The sequence below is a fragment of the Petromyzon marinus genome, chromosome 65 (genome assembly GCF_048934315.1).
Source record: "Petromyzon marinus isolate PM22_M1 ecotype Great Lakes invasive population chromosome 65, UKy_Petmar_22M1.pri1.0, whole genome shotgun sequence".
In the NCBI taxonomy this organism is placed as follows: Eukaryota; Metazoa; Chordata; class Hyperoartia; order Petromyzontiformes; family Petromyzontidae; genus Petromyzon; species Petromyzon marinus.
The window spans coordinates 4511814-4530605 of NC_133731.1; the positions used below are offsets into that span (position 1 = coordinate 4511814).

General features: G+C 57.1%; 1 protein-coding gene across 1 annotated transcript in view; it reads right to left on the reverse strand.

The window, feature by feature from the left end:
* Positions 1 to 18792, reverse strand: part of LOC116956416 (kinesin-like protein KIF18A) — a 144521-nt gene that overhangs the window by 95051 nt on the left and 30678 nt on the right. Inside the window, exons 6-8 of the mRNA XM_076054261.1 lie at positions 7854 to 7964; positions 5962 to 6159; positions 440 to 616 (exon numbers count right to left, since the gene is read on the reverse strand). Coding sequence (XP_075910376.1) covers positions 440 to 616; positions 5962 to 6159; positions 7854 to 7964 — 486 coding nt within the window. The remainder of the gene's footprint in view (positions 1 to 439; positions 617 to 5961; positions 6160 to 7853; positions 7965 to 18792) is intronic.

The following is an 18792-nucleotide window of genomic DNA, read 5'->3' on the forward strand; positions in this document are numbered from 1 at the left end:
ACCACCAACCCCACCGCCCCCCACCACACTGCTGGTTATCGCCGCAAAAAAAAGTTAATAATACGAACGCCCCCGTCCGCTTCGGTCGGCCATCGTGAGAAAATGGCGTCGGGGGCTCCAAATTTTTAAGATGCACCCGCGCGTCGCTCGATTGGCGATGACACAAAGACAAGAGATCCCCCCCGTGTAGCCTGTAACAGACTGTCGGGGCAAGTGCCGTTAGCGAGTAGCGGCGATGAAGGCCGGCCAGGCACACGAGGGTGGTGGGTGGCCGAGACCACGCTCGGCCACCTTGGTCTCCCCCCAGTTTGAGGCTGAGTCGATCTAGGAGAGGCAGCGCGCCAACCGCCTCGCCGTCGCGCTCCCCCCCCACAAGGACGCACGATCGAACGCGCGGGCGGGCGGGCGGGCACGCGGGCGCACGTGCCGGGGTACGTACCACGGACTTGATTTCTCGTGCCCGGTTGGCGTACTTGAGCGTGTTGTAGGTGTCCTCCAGGGAGAGAGACGAGGGGCTCACCGCCGCGATCATGATCGTCTGGCAGTTGCCGCCCAGCGAGTCCTTGAGCAGACGCGTGAGCTTGCTGTTGCGGTACGGGATGTGCTGGTTTTTGTTCTGCGCGTGGGGGGGGGCGGGGGGGTGGAAAAAAAACACGGAGCGGGGAAGAGGGCGATCATGAGCGGCTCCCAGACGGAGCTCTTCCCCCCCCCCCCCCCCCCCGTCTCGGCTCGATGGGGGGAGGCCGCAGGCTGCGGCTGATGGCACAGCAAAGCGGTCACCGTCAAACGTAGGGGCAGCTGCATAACTGACCGTGACAACAGCGACGATCAGGATGGCCGAAACCGTTAGCGCTGTCACCGTACATCGCGAACGGCGAACTAAAACCATCCACGATCGAGCATAATTCACGTGAGCAGATGACGGTGGCGCCCGGAGGCCTTCGCCCAGAAGAGGGAAGGGCGAATCCCGCCGTCGGTGGTGCTGGGTGGGGAGGGCTCGGAGGGTCCCCCCGGGCGCGGGGGCATTGGAAGACCCCGCGCTTACGCAGGCCCCCGGCGTGCCCGGGTCAGGCCGCTTCTTCCCGAGCGGCGGCCTCTCTCCGGCCTGCGCCGAATCCGTGGGGCCGAGGGCGCCGTCTCGCCGCGCTCCCTCGGGAGTTCCGCGACCCTTGGCCCCCTCTCGCGGGGGGAGGGGGGGGGGGCCAAGGGGTAGGCGCGGGCAGCGCGAGGAATGCAGGCCGCCTCCCTCCCGAGAGGCGGCCTGCACCGCTCGCGGCTCTCGATCGCCGCCGTTGCCGGCACCGATCCCACGGTTGACGCCGCGGCCGAGTTTCCCGTGCGACGTGCGGGGTTCGTCGACGACTCTCGTCCAGGAGGGGCAACTCTTGAGCAGCTCCTCGCCCAGGGGAAACTAAAACTCTGACCAAGGGTCACATGATACATGGGGAGGGGGGAGGGGAGGGACTTCACCCCTCGGCTAGGGAACCTCAACCCGGAGCGAAATGTGTATCATTCATTTAGAGACGTTGTTTTCTGGGTGACTATGAGGTTACGGGGGGTTTTTTTTCGCACTTTGATACTGCCAAAAAGGTATCCCATTTTGTAGCTGCTCACCCCGAGCTCCAAGTGCATTGTCCTTGTGCTGTTCACCTGTTGGCGCTCTCTGGTCTGAAGCTCGACTCAATTTATCACTCGGCCGTTAAGATCTGCAGTGAACTGCCCATATAGGACCCACCACTGTGATCTCTACATTGGGTCAAACTCAACATCTCTTAATGGGCGACGGCTTATGCATCAGATATTATTTATTTACGATGTACTTACAAAAATAATCCGCAGATTACCTGCTAGATCTCTGCATTGTTTCGAAAAAAAAAACACGTGACCTAAGATCTTCGCTCATTTACCAGCTTTACATTCCTTATTTTTGCCGTACAAACATCGGAGGAAAAGCCTTTGCTATTGATGCACCCAGGGTCTGGAATGCTGTCGCAATGAAACTCCAACTTGGATCACTGCCCATAAGAAGATCGTCACTCAAAACTGCGCTAGAGGAGTCGTACAACCCTAGCTGCCACTGCTATCCAGTGGCCTGAAATCAAATATATCGCCACGGATGACCTATGCAGGAAATTATCATGTATTTTGATTATAGTGTGCTGCTACCACTATTGATACTCCTGCTATTATGGATTGGCTCATGCAGCTAGCCAAGGATGCTAGGTTTAGTAATACAGTAAAACATTGGATTGCGAGGAGCATAATTCGTTTCGGAAACGTGTTTGTAATCCAAAACATTCGTATATCAAAGCACAACGTATATCGGTTGTGATCACGTGACGCTCTGCAGACAAAGCGTATACGTACTACTGCTCGTATTGCAAGACCTCGCTCGTTTATCAAATTAATATTTATTTTAAATGTTTGCTCGTCTTGAAAAACACTCACAATCCAAGGTATTACTGTACGTACATATACAGGAGTAAAACCTCTCAAAGCTGGACTGGAGCAAGACAGAATTTGGTATTAGCTCGAAGAACAATCCAAAACTAAATACATTTTTTTTTTATAAGATGAAGGTGCAGCTATGCAATGTCTTGCTCATGCCACTGTTGGTGGATAAGCCACCATCAGAGGGAGCTGTAGAGAGCCTCACTACAGAGTAATTTTGGCCTAGTCTTCCATCACAATAATATAAATAGAACCAAGAACAAGGTGTGACCGAAACACCTTGCAAGCCAATGAATCTGCGTGTGGTCGAAGATGGCATGCGTATGTGACCTAGCATATCAACAGCTAATGCAGTTCTGTACTCATCTGTTGTATGGAATTCAGTGAACCTGTGCCTCGTATATCAAAGCACAACGTATATCAGTTGTGATCACGTGACGCTCGGCAGACAAAGCGTATACGTAATACTCGTAATTGGAAGACCCTCGCTCGTTTATCAAGTTAAAATTCATTTAAAATTTTTGTTCGTCTTGCGAAACACTCGCAGACCAAGTTACTCGCAATGCAAGGTTTTACTAGACATGTTATGTATGTCGCTATCGCTAACTTTCAATCGCATTTCTAATAATCACTGTTACGTTGTTTTTCTATAGCATTATTTTAGTGATTTCTAAAAAGGTTTAGTTTAGCCGTATTTATATGTTGCAGTTTAGAGTTACGCTTAGAATTTGTACCTAGATTGTATTGTGATTTGTTATTGTTATCTAACATCAAACTGGGATTTTTTGCACATTTTTTTGTAAGCAGCAAAAAAATATGGTGCTTTTTCTGGAAGATTTAATTGTTTTCATAGAGGATGTTTAAATTTGCGTGCAGTAAATTTTAAATGTATCTTGTAATTTTATTGTTTGTCGCGGATGCACCCGAATCAAGAGCCGAATGGCTCACAGGGTAAAACCAAATAAATGAAACTGAAACGAAAGACACTCCTCTGCTGTAGGCCAATCAGTTTCCAAACACAATGCGCATATTATCGGAGCACGTTGTGTTTGCATGCTCACCACAAGTACTGTGGTGTGTGTGGTTAATGCAGTAAACTTGATGCCTTGCCAAATGTTTCTATTCGGTGACTGAACATCTTAACACAACTACTGTTTCATCGCCAGAAAGGATAAACATCAATTATTATTACTTTTTACCACTTTTTTTAAATGAATATTGGAGCTCATAAGCATCCACGGAATGAGTAAATACAACTGCTGTTGCTGCTCTTCTTGACGATGATCATCAAGGCCTTCATCCAGCAGTGGAAAGACATGTCTGCTGCTGCTCATGACGACAACGACGACGACAATGTACACTTCTACCCGCGTGGCGATCCGTTCGACACGGGAATCCGAAGGTTGCTTCCCCCACGCGTGCCGGCTGAAGGAGGTCGCGCGGAGGGGGTTAACTACCCGTGGCTTCACCGAGGCGAGCGAGAGCGGCGCCCGAGCGTGCCTCGCTCCCGCGCCTTCCCATTGCCGGTTCCGCGAATTGCCGGCGCCTCTCGGCTTCGCGGAACGGGGGGGGGGCGTGCGAACACACCCGGCTCCCGGTGAGACAATCCGGTCCCCCCCCCCCCCCCGGCGTGCTGCCCATTGTCTCACCGGGACGGTGGGTCACCCCCCCGCCCCCCACCCTCCACCGCTAGTCTCGCCGCGTCCGTCGCTCGCCACGCCGCCGGCAGACGCCGCAACCACCACGGGCGAAAGCGGTCAGCCGCGACGCCCGCCCGGCCCGCCCGCCTCCCCGCCCCGGTGTGCCCGCCCCGGTGTGCCCGCCCCGGTGTGCCCGCCGCTCGCTCCAAAGTTAACTGAGAGCACTCGCCACGTGGCCGCATCCCAGCGGTCGACCACACGCCGCGCACCACAGGATGCGCTTTCTTTTTTAATTTTGCTGCTGCTGCTGCTGCTGCACATCCGCGCGCATCGATGTGAAGTGATGCGCGGCGCAGGCACGGACATCGTCCCCGCCGGCGTTATCGATTCGCCCTCCGTGCAAAACTTTACCAGGGCTTCTTTCTTTCTCAACTCCCTTCTTGTGTCCTTGCCAAAAAGTCGACAAAACGAACAGGGGCGGCCGCACGGACGGACGGTTCGAACAAACGGGCGCACCGACAGACGGCCAACGAGGCAGGGAGGGGTGGGAGGGGAGTGGAGGAAAAGGGGAGGGAGGCAGCAAGGGGAGGGGAGGGAGAGGAGGAGGGGGAAGGGAGGGGGGATGGGCAGTGAGGGAGCACAAATAAAAATTAAAGTGATGGAGCGGGTGAAAGGGCTCTACCCGACGGAAAGGTCGCGCGGTCTATTCTCTTTGTGAGCAAGACCTTTAGCGAGAGCAGGCGGGGGCCGGGCCGCGCGGCGGTGGCGACGGCGCTAAACGCCGCCACGCGCCAACCAGCGCACGCACAAAGACCCCCCTCACCACCCCCCACCCCCCCCCCCCCGCTAACAGGCTCTTGGGGGGGGCAAGTGCTGTTAGCGAGCAGCTATCAAGGCTGGAAGGGCACACGAGGGGGGGGTGGGGGTGGGTGGCCAACACCACGCCCGGCCACCTTTGTCTCCCCGGTGGCGATTTTTATGAAAGCGCAACCCGGGTACTCGTTTGAGGCCGAGTTGACCCAGGGGAGGCCCAGGACCGGTTCAGATTACTGGAGTTGGCCGTGAGCGGGAATCGAACCCGCTCCCATTACACACACACGCGCGCACACACGCGCACGTCATCGCACGAGAACACGCCCCACGAGACACCCGGAGAACTGGGCCTTCAACTCAAAACATCGACGGCGCCGGCTTAGATGCCTCACAGGCCGAGCAGGCACCGTCCACTCCCACCTGTGGCGGAATGTTAACTACCTCGCTCGGCACACAGGAGGTCTCAATCTAGACGATTTAAAAGGGCACAGGGCCCCAGTGGCTGCCTAACGTCGGAAGGAAGAGCGTTCCGGACGGCCGAAAGAAAGCGCAGCGACGCAGTGACCGTCTTTTGTTCGGCGGCTGATGCTGCTGCTGCTGTTTGGTAATGCCGGCGTGGAAAGTCAATAGCCGGCGGACTGCAGAGTGCTTTATCCGTGTGTGTGTGTGTGTGAAGGCACAGAATGGAGTTCCGCTTACGGAGGTTGAAGACAAAAATTGTATCCTGTACTGAATTCATCATACCTGGGAACACCCAAAGTTCCTACAACTCGGGGGAGGAGGGGAGGGATGGAGGGAAGGGGGGGAGGGATGGAGGGAAGGGGGGGGAGGGATGGAAGGGAGAGAGGGATGGAAGGGAGAGAGGGAGGGAAGGGGGGGAGGGATGGAGGGAAGGGGGGGGAGGGATGGAAGGGAGAGAGGGATGGAAGGGAGAGAGGGAGGGAAGGGGGGGAGGGATTGAGGGAAGGGGGGGAGGGATGGAAGGGAGAGAGGGAGGGGAGGGAGGGAGGGAGTGAGGGGAGGGGAGCGGAGGGGAGGGGAGGGAGGGAGGGCCCACCTTCGGGTCGGCGAGGGCGTTGATGCAGTTGCCGAGTGCCAGCAGCGAGCGGTTGATGTTCGCCCCTTCCCTGAAGCGGGCACCGCGGTTTGCCGTGACGGTGGCGCGCTCCGAGCCCGCCAGGTCGATGAGGCACATCTTGGCGACACGCACGCTCTGGCTGATGCCGGCCAGGCGCTCCTGCTGCTTCACGTAGATCTGCACGCAAGCACATGCACACACACACACACACACAAGACAAATATCTCCCATACGGCCTTCGACAGACTGTTGGGGCGAGCGCTGTTCGCCCGGGGGGGGGGCGGTGTGGCCAGAACCACAACCCGGACGTCTTTCTCTCCCCGCGCTAAGCCGACCTAAGGGGAAGCCCAGGACGGGTTAAGATATTCATCGCTGATGTTGGCCGTTAGCGGGGGAATCGCGCTCCAAGTTAGGCTGGGTTGGTAATGCACTACCCGGTGCACCGCCGCTCACCACCAGTGCCCACCGGTGCACCAATGCTCTCTTTGCATCGATTTCATTCACCGGTTACATTTTTTTCCCTCCGATTGTACAGCAGCAGCAGCAGCAGGAGCAGCAGCGGCGGCGGCAGCAGGAGCCGCTGTTTGGTATGCTGCCGTACGGTGCGACTGCGAGCGCACCCGAGGTGAGCCGTTCAAATCTCCCCACCCGCAGACGTTGTCGGAGCGGACGGGACGGGATCTTGAAACCCCCCCCCGCCTCTCCCCCCCCCCATCGGGATCAATGGGTTCGCCACCAGTCGGAGCGCGTGGGAGAGGAGTCCAAAACACGCTCCCAAAGAGGCCCTCGAGGTGACGGCGTTTGACGAAGGCGCCCGAAGTCTGTCCGAATAACGAATCGCCGACCCTCCCCCCCCCGCCCCGTGGTAGAAAGCGGCTCGTGGCAGCGGACATCATCAAGTAGGCATGTTGCTAGGGCGGGGGCGGTACACTTTTTACCAGAAAGGCCCTGCGCGCTTTTAACGGAGAGTCAAAAACCGTCACATGGCAAACCAATTTTCAGAGCTGTAATTTGGTCATTTTTTTGTTGCCAAACTTAAACGACGGGTTTTTTGTTTTTTGTTTTTAATCGTACACGCAGTGGGAATCTTGGCGTTCATCGCGGGGGCCGGCTGGGAGCCCCAGACTCGAAACCCAGATTTCTCAGCGACCCCGGGCTCAGCGCACCGACCGCGCGGGGGGGGGGGGGGGGGGAAGGGGGTCCCGCCCGCGGTCACGTCTCATCCCCGACATTTAAATCATTTGGCGGGACCCCGGGATCCCGCAAAAATCAGGTCAATAATTATTATTTTTCAGTCCGCCCACTCGTGATCCCGACAGCAACGCGCCGCCCGCCCAGACTCGCGCCAACAAGCGCCAGCAGCAGCAGCAGCAGGCGGCGATCGACACGACGGGGCGCCACCCCACCGGCCAATCGCGAGCCCCGGGGGGCGTCCGCCGCAGTCGCGCGCAGCGACGACGCCCTCCGGTCAGCCGTCGACGCCCTCCGGTCAGCCGTCGATCCTCGGCTTCTTTGGCAAGGCGAGCCCCGCTCTCCCCAGGCCAGTGAATTCAACGTGTTTATGTAATTTTTCAACATTTTACGAAACTTGGTGTCCCCAAGTAGCTCTCGACGAGGCCAATCGATTGACCACTAGAGTTTTGTTGTTGTCGGTAAGGCAACAAGACTCGTGTCGCTACGCGGTTTTTCCCACCCCGGGGGCAGTGATGGGACCCCCGGGGTACCGCCGATTGCTTCATTTCACCGCGGGTGGCGAGCGGGCGGTCTCAAACAGCCGCCACCAAAACGGCCGAGTGACGGGTTCGACGGAGGACGCAGGGGACCCAGGATGGGTTGAGGGGGGGGGGGGCGAGGCGTGGGGAGACGAGGACCTGCAGCAGGGCGTGCGAGCGCGACGAAGTGGCGTTGGCGTCGGTTGGATGCTGGGTCCGGTTGAGGTTTCCTCTCTCCAGCATCTGGAGCAGCTCTTCGGCAGTCTGAGGCTGAAGGAAACAAGGACAAAAACGCAGGTCCGCCTGTTCAGTACGACAGGGGGCAAAAGCGCGGTTATAGCGAGCACCGATTAAGGCCCCGGCGCGGTTCAGATAACGCTTCAGCACCGGTGTCGGCCGCGACCAGGAATCGAACCCAGGTTCGTCTGGTTCACAGCGCAGTGCGCGGAACCCACTTCAACGCACAAAAGCGCAAGCACGCACGCAAAGACAGCGGCCGCCACGAAGCGGCGGTGACGTCACCAAAGTGCATAGGCTAGGCCGCGTGCCTTGTGAGGCCACGTGAAGTGTGGAAGGCTTGCTGCTGACAGCTCACGGGACAGACCCAGCAGGTGCTATCATTCTGACTGATGGGAGATGACTGGGCCGATGCACCACCGGTGCTCTCTACACTGCCAACTCGCTGTGTTTTATCCGCCCAGCGCTCCGCTCGTTGATGCGAGCATCGCTCCTCTGCCCTCCGCTGTCGTTGGAGGGCGAAAGTGCCCAGTAGCGCCCTCCACCACACAAGCCGATCTTGACACCGCTGGTACCGGTCATCGGCAAATCCGAATCGTAACTCCAATCCTTCTGTACCACATCGTTCCGTCTCTTCTCTAGCATGTGCTGCGCCCGTTCAGCCCCATCTATCCGGCCGAACAAAAGCTGCTTGGGCACAAGGTGGCTGGGCACGCGGGCGACACGACCCAGCCAGCGCAGACTCGCCTGCCGGAGGGGCTCACTGATGGGACCGTGTCCAGATCTTTGAATGATCTGTGAGCTCCTCACACAATCCAACGAGATTAAACCGAAGATGATGGCTCGTAGGCAGACCGGCCTGAATGTTTTCAAACCGGGGCAAATGTTCTTTCGGTGGGGATCCACGTTTCACAGGCGCAGAGAGGGGAGGGCGTGGAGCAACAGGCCAGCGAGATCCCGCACAGTTGTTACGCAGCTGATGAAAATACGTCACAGAACACTGCCAAAGGTATGGGGGGAAACTTCTCCACTCCCGCCACAACTGCCCCATCACTCACGGGCAGCTGAGCGGGGAGGAGTGCTCGATGACACCGATACTCAGGCGGGTGCATGTTTTTTTTTGGGGGGGGGCCGATTGAGAGGGTCACATTCCAGGTTCAGCAAAAGGGTCTCAAACTATTTTTTTTAGAGGAGCAAGTAACCAAATCATCAGCAAACACGACACGGGTCGACCAGTAGGGAACCGCATCCCTTGCCGGCACCCGGGGCGTACATCAGCCTGTACCAAAATGTATCTGTACCAAAATGTAAATTCCACGGGTCAAGCCATGGGAGAGTTTCCCGAAAGAGGCACCTACGTCAGCAGGGTGCGGGGGGGGGCCCCATTAAAACAAATGCCAGTCCTGGGGAAGATGGGGCGGTGGTGGCGGAGGGGGGCGAGGGGGTGGGGGGGCGTTTAGCCGCCAGGTCAAACAAACGACACCTCTGGGCACGCGCCGGTGAGCCTGCACGCAGAGCAAGGGGAGCCACGAGAACAGCCCCCCCCCCCCCCACCACCACCACCCCCCAATATCGCCCGCCGCAGAGACTTTTGGGACACGGGCTCGTTAGCAGAGCGCTCACGTGCTCGGCTAACGAGCGTTTGTCTCCCGCGGTTGGGATGTTTGCACACCGCGCCAGGCACTCGTTTGAGGCCGAGTCGACCGAGCGGAGGCCCCAGAAGCGTTCGGATATTCATCACCGACGTTGGCCACGAGCGGGAAGGGGTCGCGGGGTTCGTGGCGCAGCGCGCGCCGACCGCTGCAAAAACCGTGCCACAGACAAAGAAGCCCCGTGTAGCCTTGACGGACTGTAGGGGCAAGTGCCGTCGGCGAGCACCTATGAAGGCCGGCACGGCACAAGACGGGGGAGTCGGTGGCCAGCACCACGCCCGGTCGCCTTTGTCTCCCCAGTGTCGACCGAGGGGGATGCCCAAAACGGTTCAATCAATCCGTCACCGGAATTTGGCCGTGAGCGGGAATCAAACTCAGGTTACCGGGGCTCGCAGCGCGCCAACCGCCGCACCACCGCTCCCCGCACGCGCTCGCACAGACGTACACACGGCACAGCCAGGCATGCTGGCCGCCCACTCGCCTACTTCGCTCGCACACTTATCACACACACACACAGCCAATATTAAATAATCTGCACGCGAGCTCACCGGGGGAGGAGAGGGAAGGGGAGGGGAGGGAGGGATATCAAATGAAATATAAATAAAATGCCAGGATATACGCACATCGCCCACACAAGCAGTGCGCCCCCACCACCACTCCCCCGCAACCACCCCTGCCGCCCCGCCCCCCCTCAAACTCACTGCTAACTCCCAAGCCCCCACACTTTCTCTCACATCGCCCCCCCCCCCCCCCCCCACCAAAGGCGCCGGGATCACAGACACGCATCGCAATTACCGCGAGTCTGGGATTGTCAAAAACCGCCGCCAATGGCGCCGTCTTCCTCCGCCACCTACCGTCCCCAATGGCGGCGTCTTCCTCCGCCACCTACCGTCGCCGTGCCGAACCGCTCCCGGGTCTCGCTGCCGAGGAGCGTTGTTATAATGAGCGACGGGGGCGGGGGGGGGGGAAGGCGGGGGGGGCGGCGAGCGTCAGTGTTTGTCTAGTTTCAGTGCGGGCTGACGGGTTACAGACGGTGGTGTGTCCCACGCCAAAACAACTTCACCCCCCCATCCCCACCAACCCCAAACCGCCACCACCCCCCCCCCCCCCCACGGCTCTCTCACGCTCTGTTCTTTTTCACGCCTGCTGCATATTTGGAGTCCGCGTCCGTCTCTCGCTCTCTCTCTCTCTCTCTGATCATCACCACCATCACACGGTGGCTAAGGGATGTTAACTACCTCGCCCGGTATACAGGAGGTCGTGGGTTCGATCCCGACGCTGACGCCTGCTGTATATTTGGAGTTTGCGTGTCTCTCTCTGATCATCATCACCATCACGGTGGCTAGGAGATGTTAACTCCCTCGCCTGGTACGCAGGAGGTCGCGGGTTCGGTCTCGACTATCGTGACACCTGCTGTATATTTGGAGTCCACGTCTGTCTCTCTCTCTCTCTGATCATCATCACCATCACGGTGGCTAGGAGATGTTAACTACCTCGCCTGGTATACAGGAGGTCGTGGGTTCGATCCCGACGCTGACGCCTGCTGTATATTTGGAGTTTGCGTGTCTCTCTCTGATCATCATCACCATCACGGTGGCTAGGAGATGTTAACTCCCTCGCCTGGTATACAGGAGGTCGTGGGTTCGATCCCGACGCTGACGCCTGCTGTATATTTGGAGTTTGCGTGTCTCCCTCTCCCCCCCGGGGTCACATCGATTTTTCTCCGGGTCCTCCGGCTGTTTCCCTCCACATTCAGGATCGACGTCACGCGTTTAGAGTATTTGGCTGCTGCCAGAAATTTCCACGCGACAATGATGAGCCACTCCGTTGAGCTGTCGCTTGTGATAGCCAGGTCGCTTCTGAAAAAGGGCTACATGGCCCAGTGGGCAAAAGAAAATGGCAAAATTAAATTATTGGCAAAAATTTACATGGTAAGTTTACCGTTCAGTTTGCGGGTTAATGTGGGATAATGTGCGTCGGTGCTAAGTGGCCATACGTGGCCATATATGGCTCAGTGGGGCCTTAACTGGTATTAAGAAAAAAAAAAAGCTTACAGGCGAATAGCGGAATAGTTTTTGTCGCTTCCCACGTCCACATTCCTCGCGCGCCGCGGCGTCGACACGCGAATCACGGCCAGCGAACGCTCGCGCCGTGCACCTCCTTCTCAGCCGCCCCCCCCACCCTTCTCAGCCGCCCCCCACCCTTCTCAGCCGCCCCCCCCCCCCCCCCCATCGCCGACCGACCACACGCGTAAATAAGTGTCCGTCCGTCCGTCCATCCGTCCGTCAGTCCGTACGTCCGTCACTCCTCCGGCCTAATTAATCCTCTTCGCAGCTCGGCAACGGGGGAGGTTCCAGCGAGCGCCGCCGCTAATGAGAGGGAGCGTGGGAGGGCCGCTCCGCATCACCGAATCGCCCCGCGCGGGGGATGGGGCGGGGGATGGGGGGGGGGACGGGGACTTGCCTTGCTCTCGTCGCCGGGAGCTCCGCCAGCCGCTGGATCATCGTTACCGCTCGCCCACACGCACACGCCCACACGAGATCCCCGGAGGGGGGCGAGGATCACCCCCCCCCCCACCCCTCCCATCCTACCAGTCCACCACAGTCCTGGCCACGTGTGGACCTACAGCCGATTTATCGCGCGTCAAACGTACGTATGAATGAATGGGGAACTTCTTTCGCACGTCACGTAGCCGAGTACGTAGGCGACCGCGCTAATCGGAGGTGCGAGTGGCTCCCTGGCCTTATTGCCGGGACGGGGGAGAACCTGTCCCAGCGGTGGGACAACGTCCCCGGATCTCCGACCGCCCCCCCCCCCCCCCCCCCACCGGGTTTACGCCGACCCGGCAAACACCGCCCCCGTGTGGAATCGCATCCGATCCATCGCGCGGCCCGAAGTGACCGTCTCTTCCTACGCCCAAGGGACAATAAGGAAGGGCCCAATAGCGGCCCGCGGTCACCAATCACGAAACCAGGGGCCACCGTTATTCGCCGGCAGCCAGAGAGATTTACATTATGAGACCTCCTTTGCCAGTAACAAGATATAGTAATAGGTTTTTACCCTTTTAACTGGCACAAAAAAACTGACACCTTTATTCAAGGCATCACGTTTGCAATAGCCACAACACAAGCAGTCAAAATGCAAACAAAAGAGACAACTCTGATAATAATATTGGCACTGTCCTTGAATTTGATTGGTCCACACCCGAGACGGCTTTTCTTAGAGCCTAGTCTCCATTGGTGTTGGACCAGAAGACGCCAAAAGACTAAGGGCTCTAAGAAAAGCCGTCTCGGGTGTGGACCAATCAAATTCAAGGACAGTGCCAATCAACCTCGTCACCAACGCAACCCGTTGACCGCTGAAACTCCCCGCCGCGCCGCCAAAAAGGGGGATTTCTCCGCGCAGCGCGTCACGGCTTGGTCGGCGGAGCTCCCCTCGTTGGTGGCGCGATCTTGAACGTCCCCCGGCTGAATTAGCGCTCGCTCATGGGATTTTTGGCGTGCTTGCTCATTCGCTGACGCCGGCGGCCTTGGGGTAAAGGTTTCTGTGCGCGCGTGTGCGTGCACGTACGCACACGTGCACACACACGGACACACGCGCGTGTGTCCGTGTGTGTGCGCGCACCCACGCACCCACTCACCAGGCAAGTCACGTACACAAATCCCCCCGTGGACATAAGGGATACGTTCCCGGGAATCGCTTCAAGCGAGCTCTAATTTCCCGTAGACGTAAAGGATAAGATCGGGGGTTGCGTTCCTAGCCGGCATTTCTGGAAGGGGGAAAAAAATTCGCGCGGCGAAATGTCACCAAGCGTACAAAAACGCACGAGGTTATACGTCGACATACAATTTTAACGAACTCTTAAACACAAACCTACGCATTGGTAGGGGTCTACGGACATTTTTTTTTTTGGGGGGGTGGGGGGATTGGGGGGGGGTAACACGACAGAAAAATATTGAGAACCGCTGACCCAGGGAAATTATAGAACAAGTCAAAAGGCAAAGAGATCCCCGGCTCAAATGAGCGTTGGTGGCAGTGGTTGCTCATGTCCTAAAATAAAATGAATCACGACGTTTCGGGCGCAACACAAGGGTCCATCGTCAGGTGGTAAAGCTCGGTCTGCTGCTGAGGCACACTGTCGTGATTTATTTTATTTTCCACCTTACGTGACTTTACCGAAAGAAGCAAAAGGGTATGGATTCCCTGCAGTCCACGAAAACTTCAAATCAAGAACGCTCATCTCCTGTTGGTGGGCCGGAGCAGGCGGTGGAAATTCCCACTGCATCGGTGGTGGGGGGACGAGGCTATCCGTGGATCCAGAGGACAACCATTCGCGGGCTTCCCCCAAACCGAGCCGTGCTCATTTTAAAAAACTCCAGAGGGACGATGAGCCGAGTCAACCCCGGCCGCCCGCCCGCCCGCCCGCCCACCCCCGGACCTCCCCAACAAGAACTGAAACTCGCAAACGTTCCGATCGCTCGTCCGCCCGCCCGCCCGCCCGCTCGCCCGCCCGCCCACTCGATCACCGGTGGCCACCGCCCGGTCGATCAAAACCTCAACGATGGAATCAACCGGTGGGTTTTTAACCTGGGGTGCGCGCTGCCCGTTTGCTGGGGGGTAGCGAGACGTGGCCAGATTTTTCTTTAGAAGGTAAATCATCGAAAACACAAATTAAGCACGGGGCAACGTAAGTATACAACTTTGTTTCATATTCTTGGTTCTTTCGGTAAAGTCACGTAGAAGGGAAACAATAAAAAATATTATTTTTATTATTTTATTGTTTCCCTTCTACGTGACTTTACCGAAAGAACCAAGAATATGAATCCCTGCAGTCACGAAAGCTTTAAATCTAAATTTTACTTTGTTTCATCAAACCCTCTATGTAGTTATTCACATTGTAATTTTTTTTACGACTGAGAACCAATGGGGTGAAAGGCTGCAGTAAAGGTTAAGAACCACTGGCCTATAGTGTAGTCTATAGTGTAGTGTATAGTGTAGTATATAGTGTAGTCTATATTGTAGTGTATAGTGTAGTATATAGTGTAGTCTATAGTGTAGTGTATAGTGTAGTATATAGTGTAGTGTAGTGTATAGTGTAGTGTATAGTGTAGTCTATAGTCTTTAGAGTGCACCCTGTGAGTGAACTACACCTGTGGGTGAGGCAGGTGCACTGTGTGTAGTCTATAGTGTAGTGTATAGTGTAGTGTATCGTGTTGTCTATAGTCTATAGTGTAGTCTATAGTGTAGTGTATCGTGTTGTCTATAGTGTAGTGTATAGTGTAATCTATAGTGTAGTATATAGTGTAGTGTATCGTGTTGTCTATAGTCTAGTGTATAGTGTAGTATATAGTGTAGTGTATAGTGTAGTCTATAGTGCAGTATATAGTGTAGTGTATCGTGTTGTCGATAGTCTATAGTGCAGTGTATAGTGTAGTGTATAGTGTAGTATATAGTGTAGTGTATAGTGTAGTATATAGTGTTGTGTATAGTGTTGTCTATAGTCTATAGTATAGTCTATAGTGTCGTCTATAGTGTAGTCTAGTCTAGTATATAGTGTATAGTGTAGTCTATAGTGTAGTGTATAGTGTAGTCTATAGCAGTGGTTAATAACCTGCGGTATACGCACCCCCTAGGGGTGCGAGACGTGGCCAGTTTTTTTTTAGAAGGTAAATAATCTAAAACACAAATTAAGCGCGGGGACAACGTAAGCACCCAACTGACTCTGTTTCACCAACACCCCGATGTGGTTATTAACGTCGCAGAGTCGCCGTGCAAATGCTTGGCCGCTTCCCCGCTCGCCGATTCACTCGGGGGGGGGGTTGGGGGCGGCTAACCGGGAGAAAAACGCACGCACGGGGAGGGGAGGGGAGGGACGGACGACACAGGTAGCCATCGCCATCGTCGGGATTTTGAGCTGGATCAGAACATTTACTTATACTGGAGGAAATCCTACGAGCCGTAACAATAGCGAAGCAATTTTTTTTTTGTTTTTACAGGTGTCCAGTAGGGGCACGGGGTAAGCACCTTACAACGTCAAACAGTCAACAAAAACAACCACAACGCAGTCTTTGTTTGGGGTTAGGTCGCGAAAATATTTAAATGTGTCGTTAAACACGCCACCGCCTGACACAGAACGTGCCAAATTCGTTAATAGTACAGCACACCGGTGTGTTGGACAGCAAAGCCACAACATTTTACAATCCGAGTACGACGTTTCAGAAAAACACCACCACCACCACCGTTATCTTCATCAGCAACATCGCAGGCGGCCTGTGGGTGGGCGGGCAGTCACACTGCGGATTAAGGTGGGGGGTTACAGTCGCTTGGGGGAATGCGGGTGGACAGTCGCGTGGGGGAGAAGAGGACGGGGGCAGGAAGCTGCGTGTGGGTGGGCAAGCTGGGATGATGCATCCTTACACCTGTTCGCATCGCCGCGGCGAAGCATCAATTAAAACGAGGGAGTGGGCGAGGGATGAAGGCATGGGTGGGGGGATTCTGGAACGCGCGCAGCTCGCGTTGGGAACAACGTCGAGCTACTGGTCGTGGCCGTGGGTAGGAGTTGTGAACGGGATTCTGGAGAGCTGACAAGCGACGAGGGTTTGGGATACATTTTTTTAAAAAAAAAATTGGTGGCAGCGAGAGCCAGCGAATTGGTTGCGGAAAAGCCGGCAACCGATCAGCGCTGTAACGACGAATTCATTAAATCGTGTGACTTCGCCCAAGGTGCGTCACATCGCACGTGCGCTCATCAGCTGTTTATGCCGCATCCATCTCAAGGGGGATTAACCCGGGTAAAATATTTGCTGAAATAAATAGATTGACGGAGCACCATTGCATGTCCGCTGAGCCCACACTCCCACAAAGATCCCACCACCCCCCCCCCCCCCGCCGTGTAAGCCTTAACAGACTGTTGGGCCCAATTCTCCGAGCGAGCGGCAGCAACCTGCGAAGGCCGGCACGGCACACGAGGGGGTGGGTGGCCAGCACGATGCCCGGCCGCCTTTGTGTCCCCAGTGGCGATGTTTACACACCGCACCAGGTACTCATTTGAGGCCAAGTGGACCTAAGGGAGGGCCCAGGACCGGTTCAGATAATCGTCACCGGTGTTGGTAGCCGTGAGCGGGAATCAAAATCGGGTGGCCGAGTTCACAAGCGCGGTGCACTAACCGTTGCACTACCGCTCACACACACACAGACACACACACGCACGCACGCACGCAGTCTCCGCCTGCCGGGATGGCACCGTAGGCATTCCCAATGCGCTTCCCGCGTCAAATATATTTTCATCTTGGCGTGCATCATTCGATGATGCACGCCAGATTCGCCCTCGTTTCATCCACGCCCCGCGAGAGCACTGGAACACTGAAAACAAAACGCATACAACAAACCAAGGGATGTTTTGCTCTTGCGGCAATTTCGTCGCGAAAGAAGACCCCCCCCAAATCCCGCGCATTTAACCTTTTCAAAAAAATGTGCTCGCATCGAAAAATCAACGAATGAGTCACTGCGCGTTTCCCTTTAATTGATTGGGAGGCGGGGAGCGCAGAAACAATTTGAACGGCGTCCGTGTGGCACCTTCACCCTCCGTGAGGCTGGCGGCCGCGGCAGCGAAATCTCAAAAATATCAAAGCGCCGAGATAAATGATTCTATTCAACGTCCCCACCCCCCCCCCCCCAAAAAAAAACGCGCGCGCACCAGCACTTACACTGCGACACATTCAAGGGGAATTCAAGTGCGGGCTGATCAAAGGCCCAGCACTCGCCAGCCACGCGAGGCCATCTGTGGTGCCGGCGAGCGAAAGTCCTCACCAACGGCCACCCCCCACCACCTCCTCGCTCACTCCCGCCCCGCCCCCCACACTCCCCACTCCCCACTCTCGGTGCTGGTGAGGCATGAGGCTTCCCATCACCGCGGAGTTGGCGTGGGTGGGCGGGCTGCGGGAACGCACGAGGTGGTGGGGGAGGGGCTGGGGGGGGGGGAGGGATTCGTGCGGGAAATCCTTTCAGGCGTGGGGGGGCTCCCTCTCCACACCCCCCCCCCCCCACCACTACAACCCCCCCTTCCCACGCACCCCAAATCCAAAACTTTACACGCCCCTCCGCCTCGACCTCGCCGCCCACGGCGTCGAGCTGGAGCGCCCGAGCGTGCGCACGCGAGCTCCCCGCTGGCCCGCCCGCCCGCCCGCCCGCCCGCCCGCCCACCACCTCCTCCGCCGCCGCTCTCGCTCTCTCCAAACTCCAACACGGCAGCAAAGCGACTGTTTTTCTAATTAAAGGCGTCCGTGGAATATCATCGTTCAGGTGGCGGGCGGGCGGGCGGGCGGGCGGGCGGGCTTCTCACCGAGTCACACGCCCACGCGGAGGCACAATTAGGGAGAACGGCGGTGACAACACGAGCAGCTCGTCACCGCGTCCCCTCTCACTCTCCCTCTCTCTCGGTGGAGACGCGAGGCGGACCGGACCGCGCACGCACGTGACCCCCCCTCCGCAGAGTGGTCCTCCTCAGGGTCGCTACACCGGGCCGGGGGAGACTCTGCCGACGGGGCCTGGGGGCGGCCTGGACAATATCACGTCCTCAAACGGGGTTGCGAACGTCCATTTCGGGATCGAAAGAGAGTCCGCTCAAGGTCACCCGGACCTGGGGCGGGGGGGGGGGGACCAGAGGTGGCTCAGGGAGATGAACTCCGGACGCTAGGCTGGCCTGAATCAGCCCATTGCCATTGTTAGCCTGGAGACTGAACTCCGAATTGTCGGCCATTAAGACGGTACATCTCTAATAAGCCTGCAGTTGCACGGCCCATCGTTTCGGTTAACTGTTCGAGACAGCCCCCCATCCTGATGGTCAACTGGGAGGGGGTGAGGGGGTGGCGGTGGCGGTCCTGCGACAGAAATTCCGCCGGGGTCTTTCGCGCGGCCGCGCTTCCACGACTCCTTTCGGAGTCCCCACCGCCCCTGTGCCCGTCATCCCGAGCCAGACGTCTCCACTGGCTTCTCCCCACGCTCCCCCTTTCATCGTGAGGCCTCGTCCCGCTCGCAGCGCGGCCCCTTCGCCGCCCGGGACGCTGCCCGACCGCTCATCCCGCCGTTCGCCCAACATCCCCACCCCATCCCCCCCCCCCGCGCGCCCTTCTCCGTATTTGGCCTCCCGTCAATCTCATACAGAATCTCATTTTGTGTTTAATAATGCATCGGGTTTGCGTCGCGCCTTT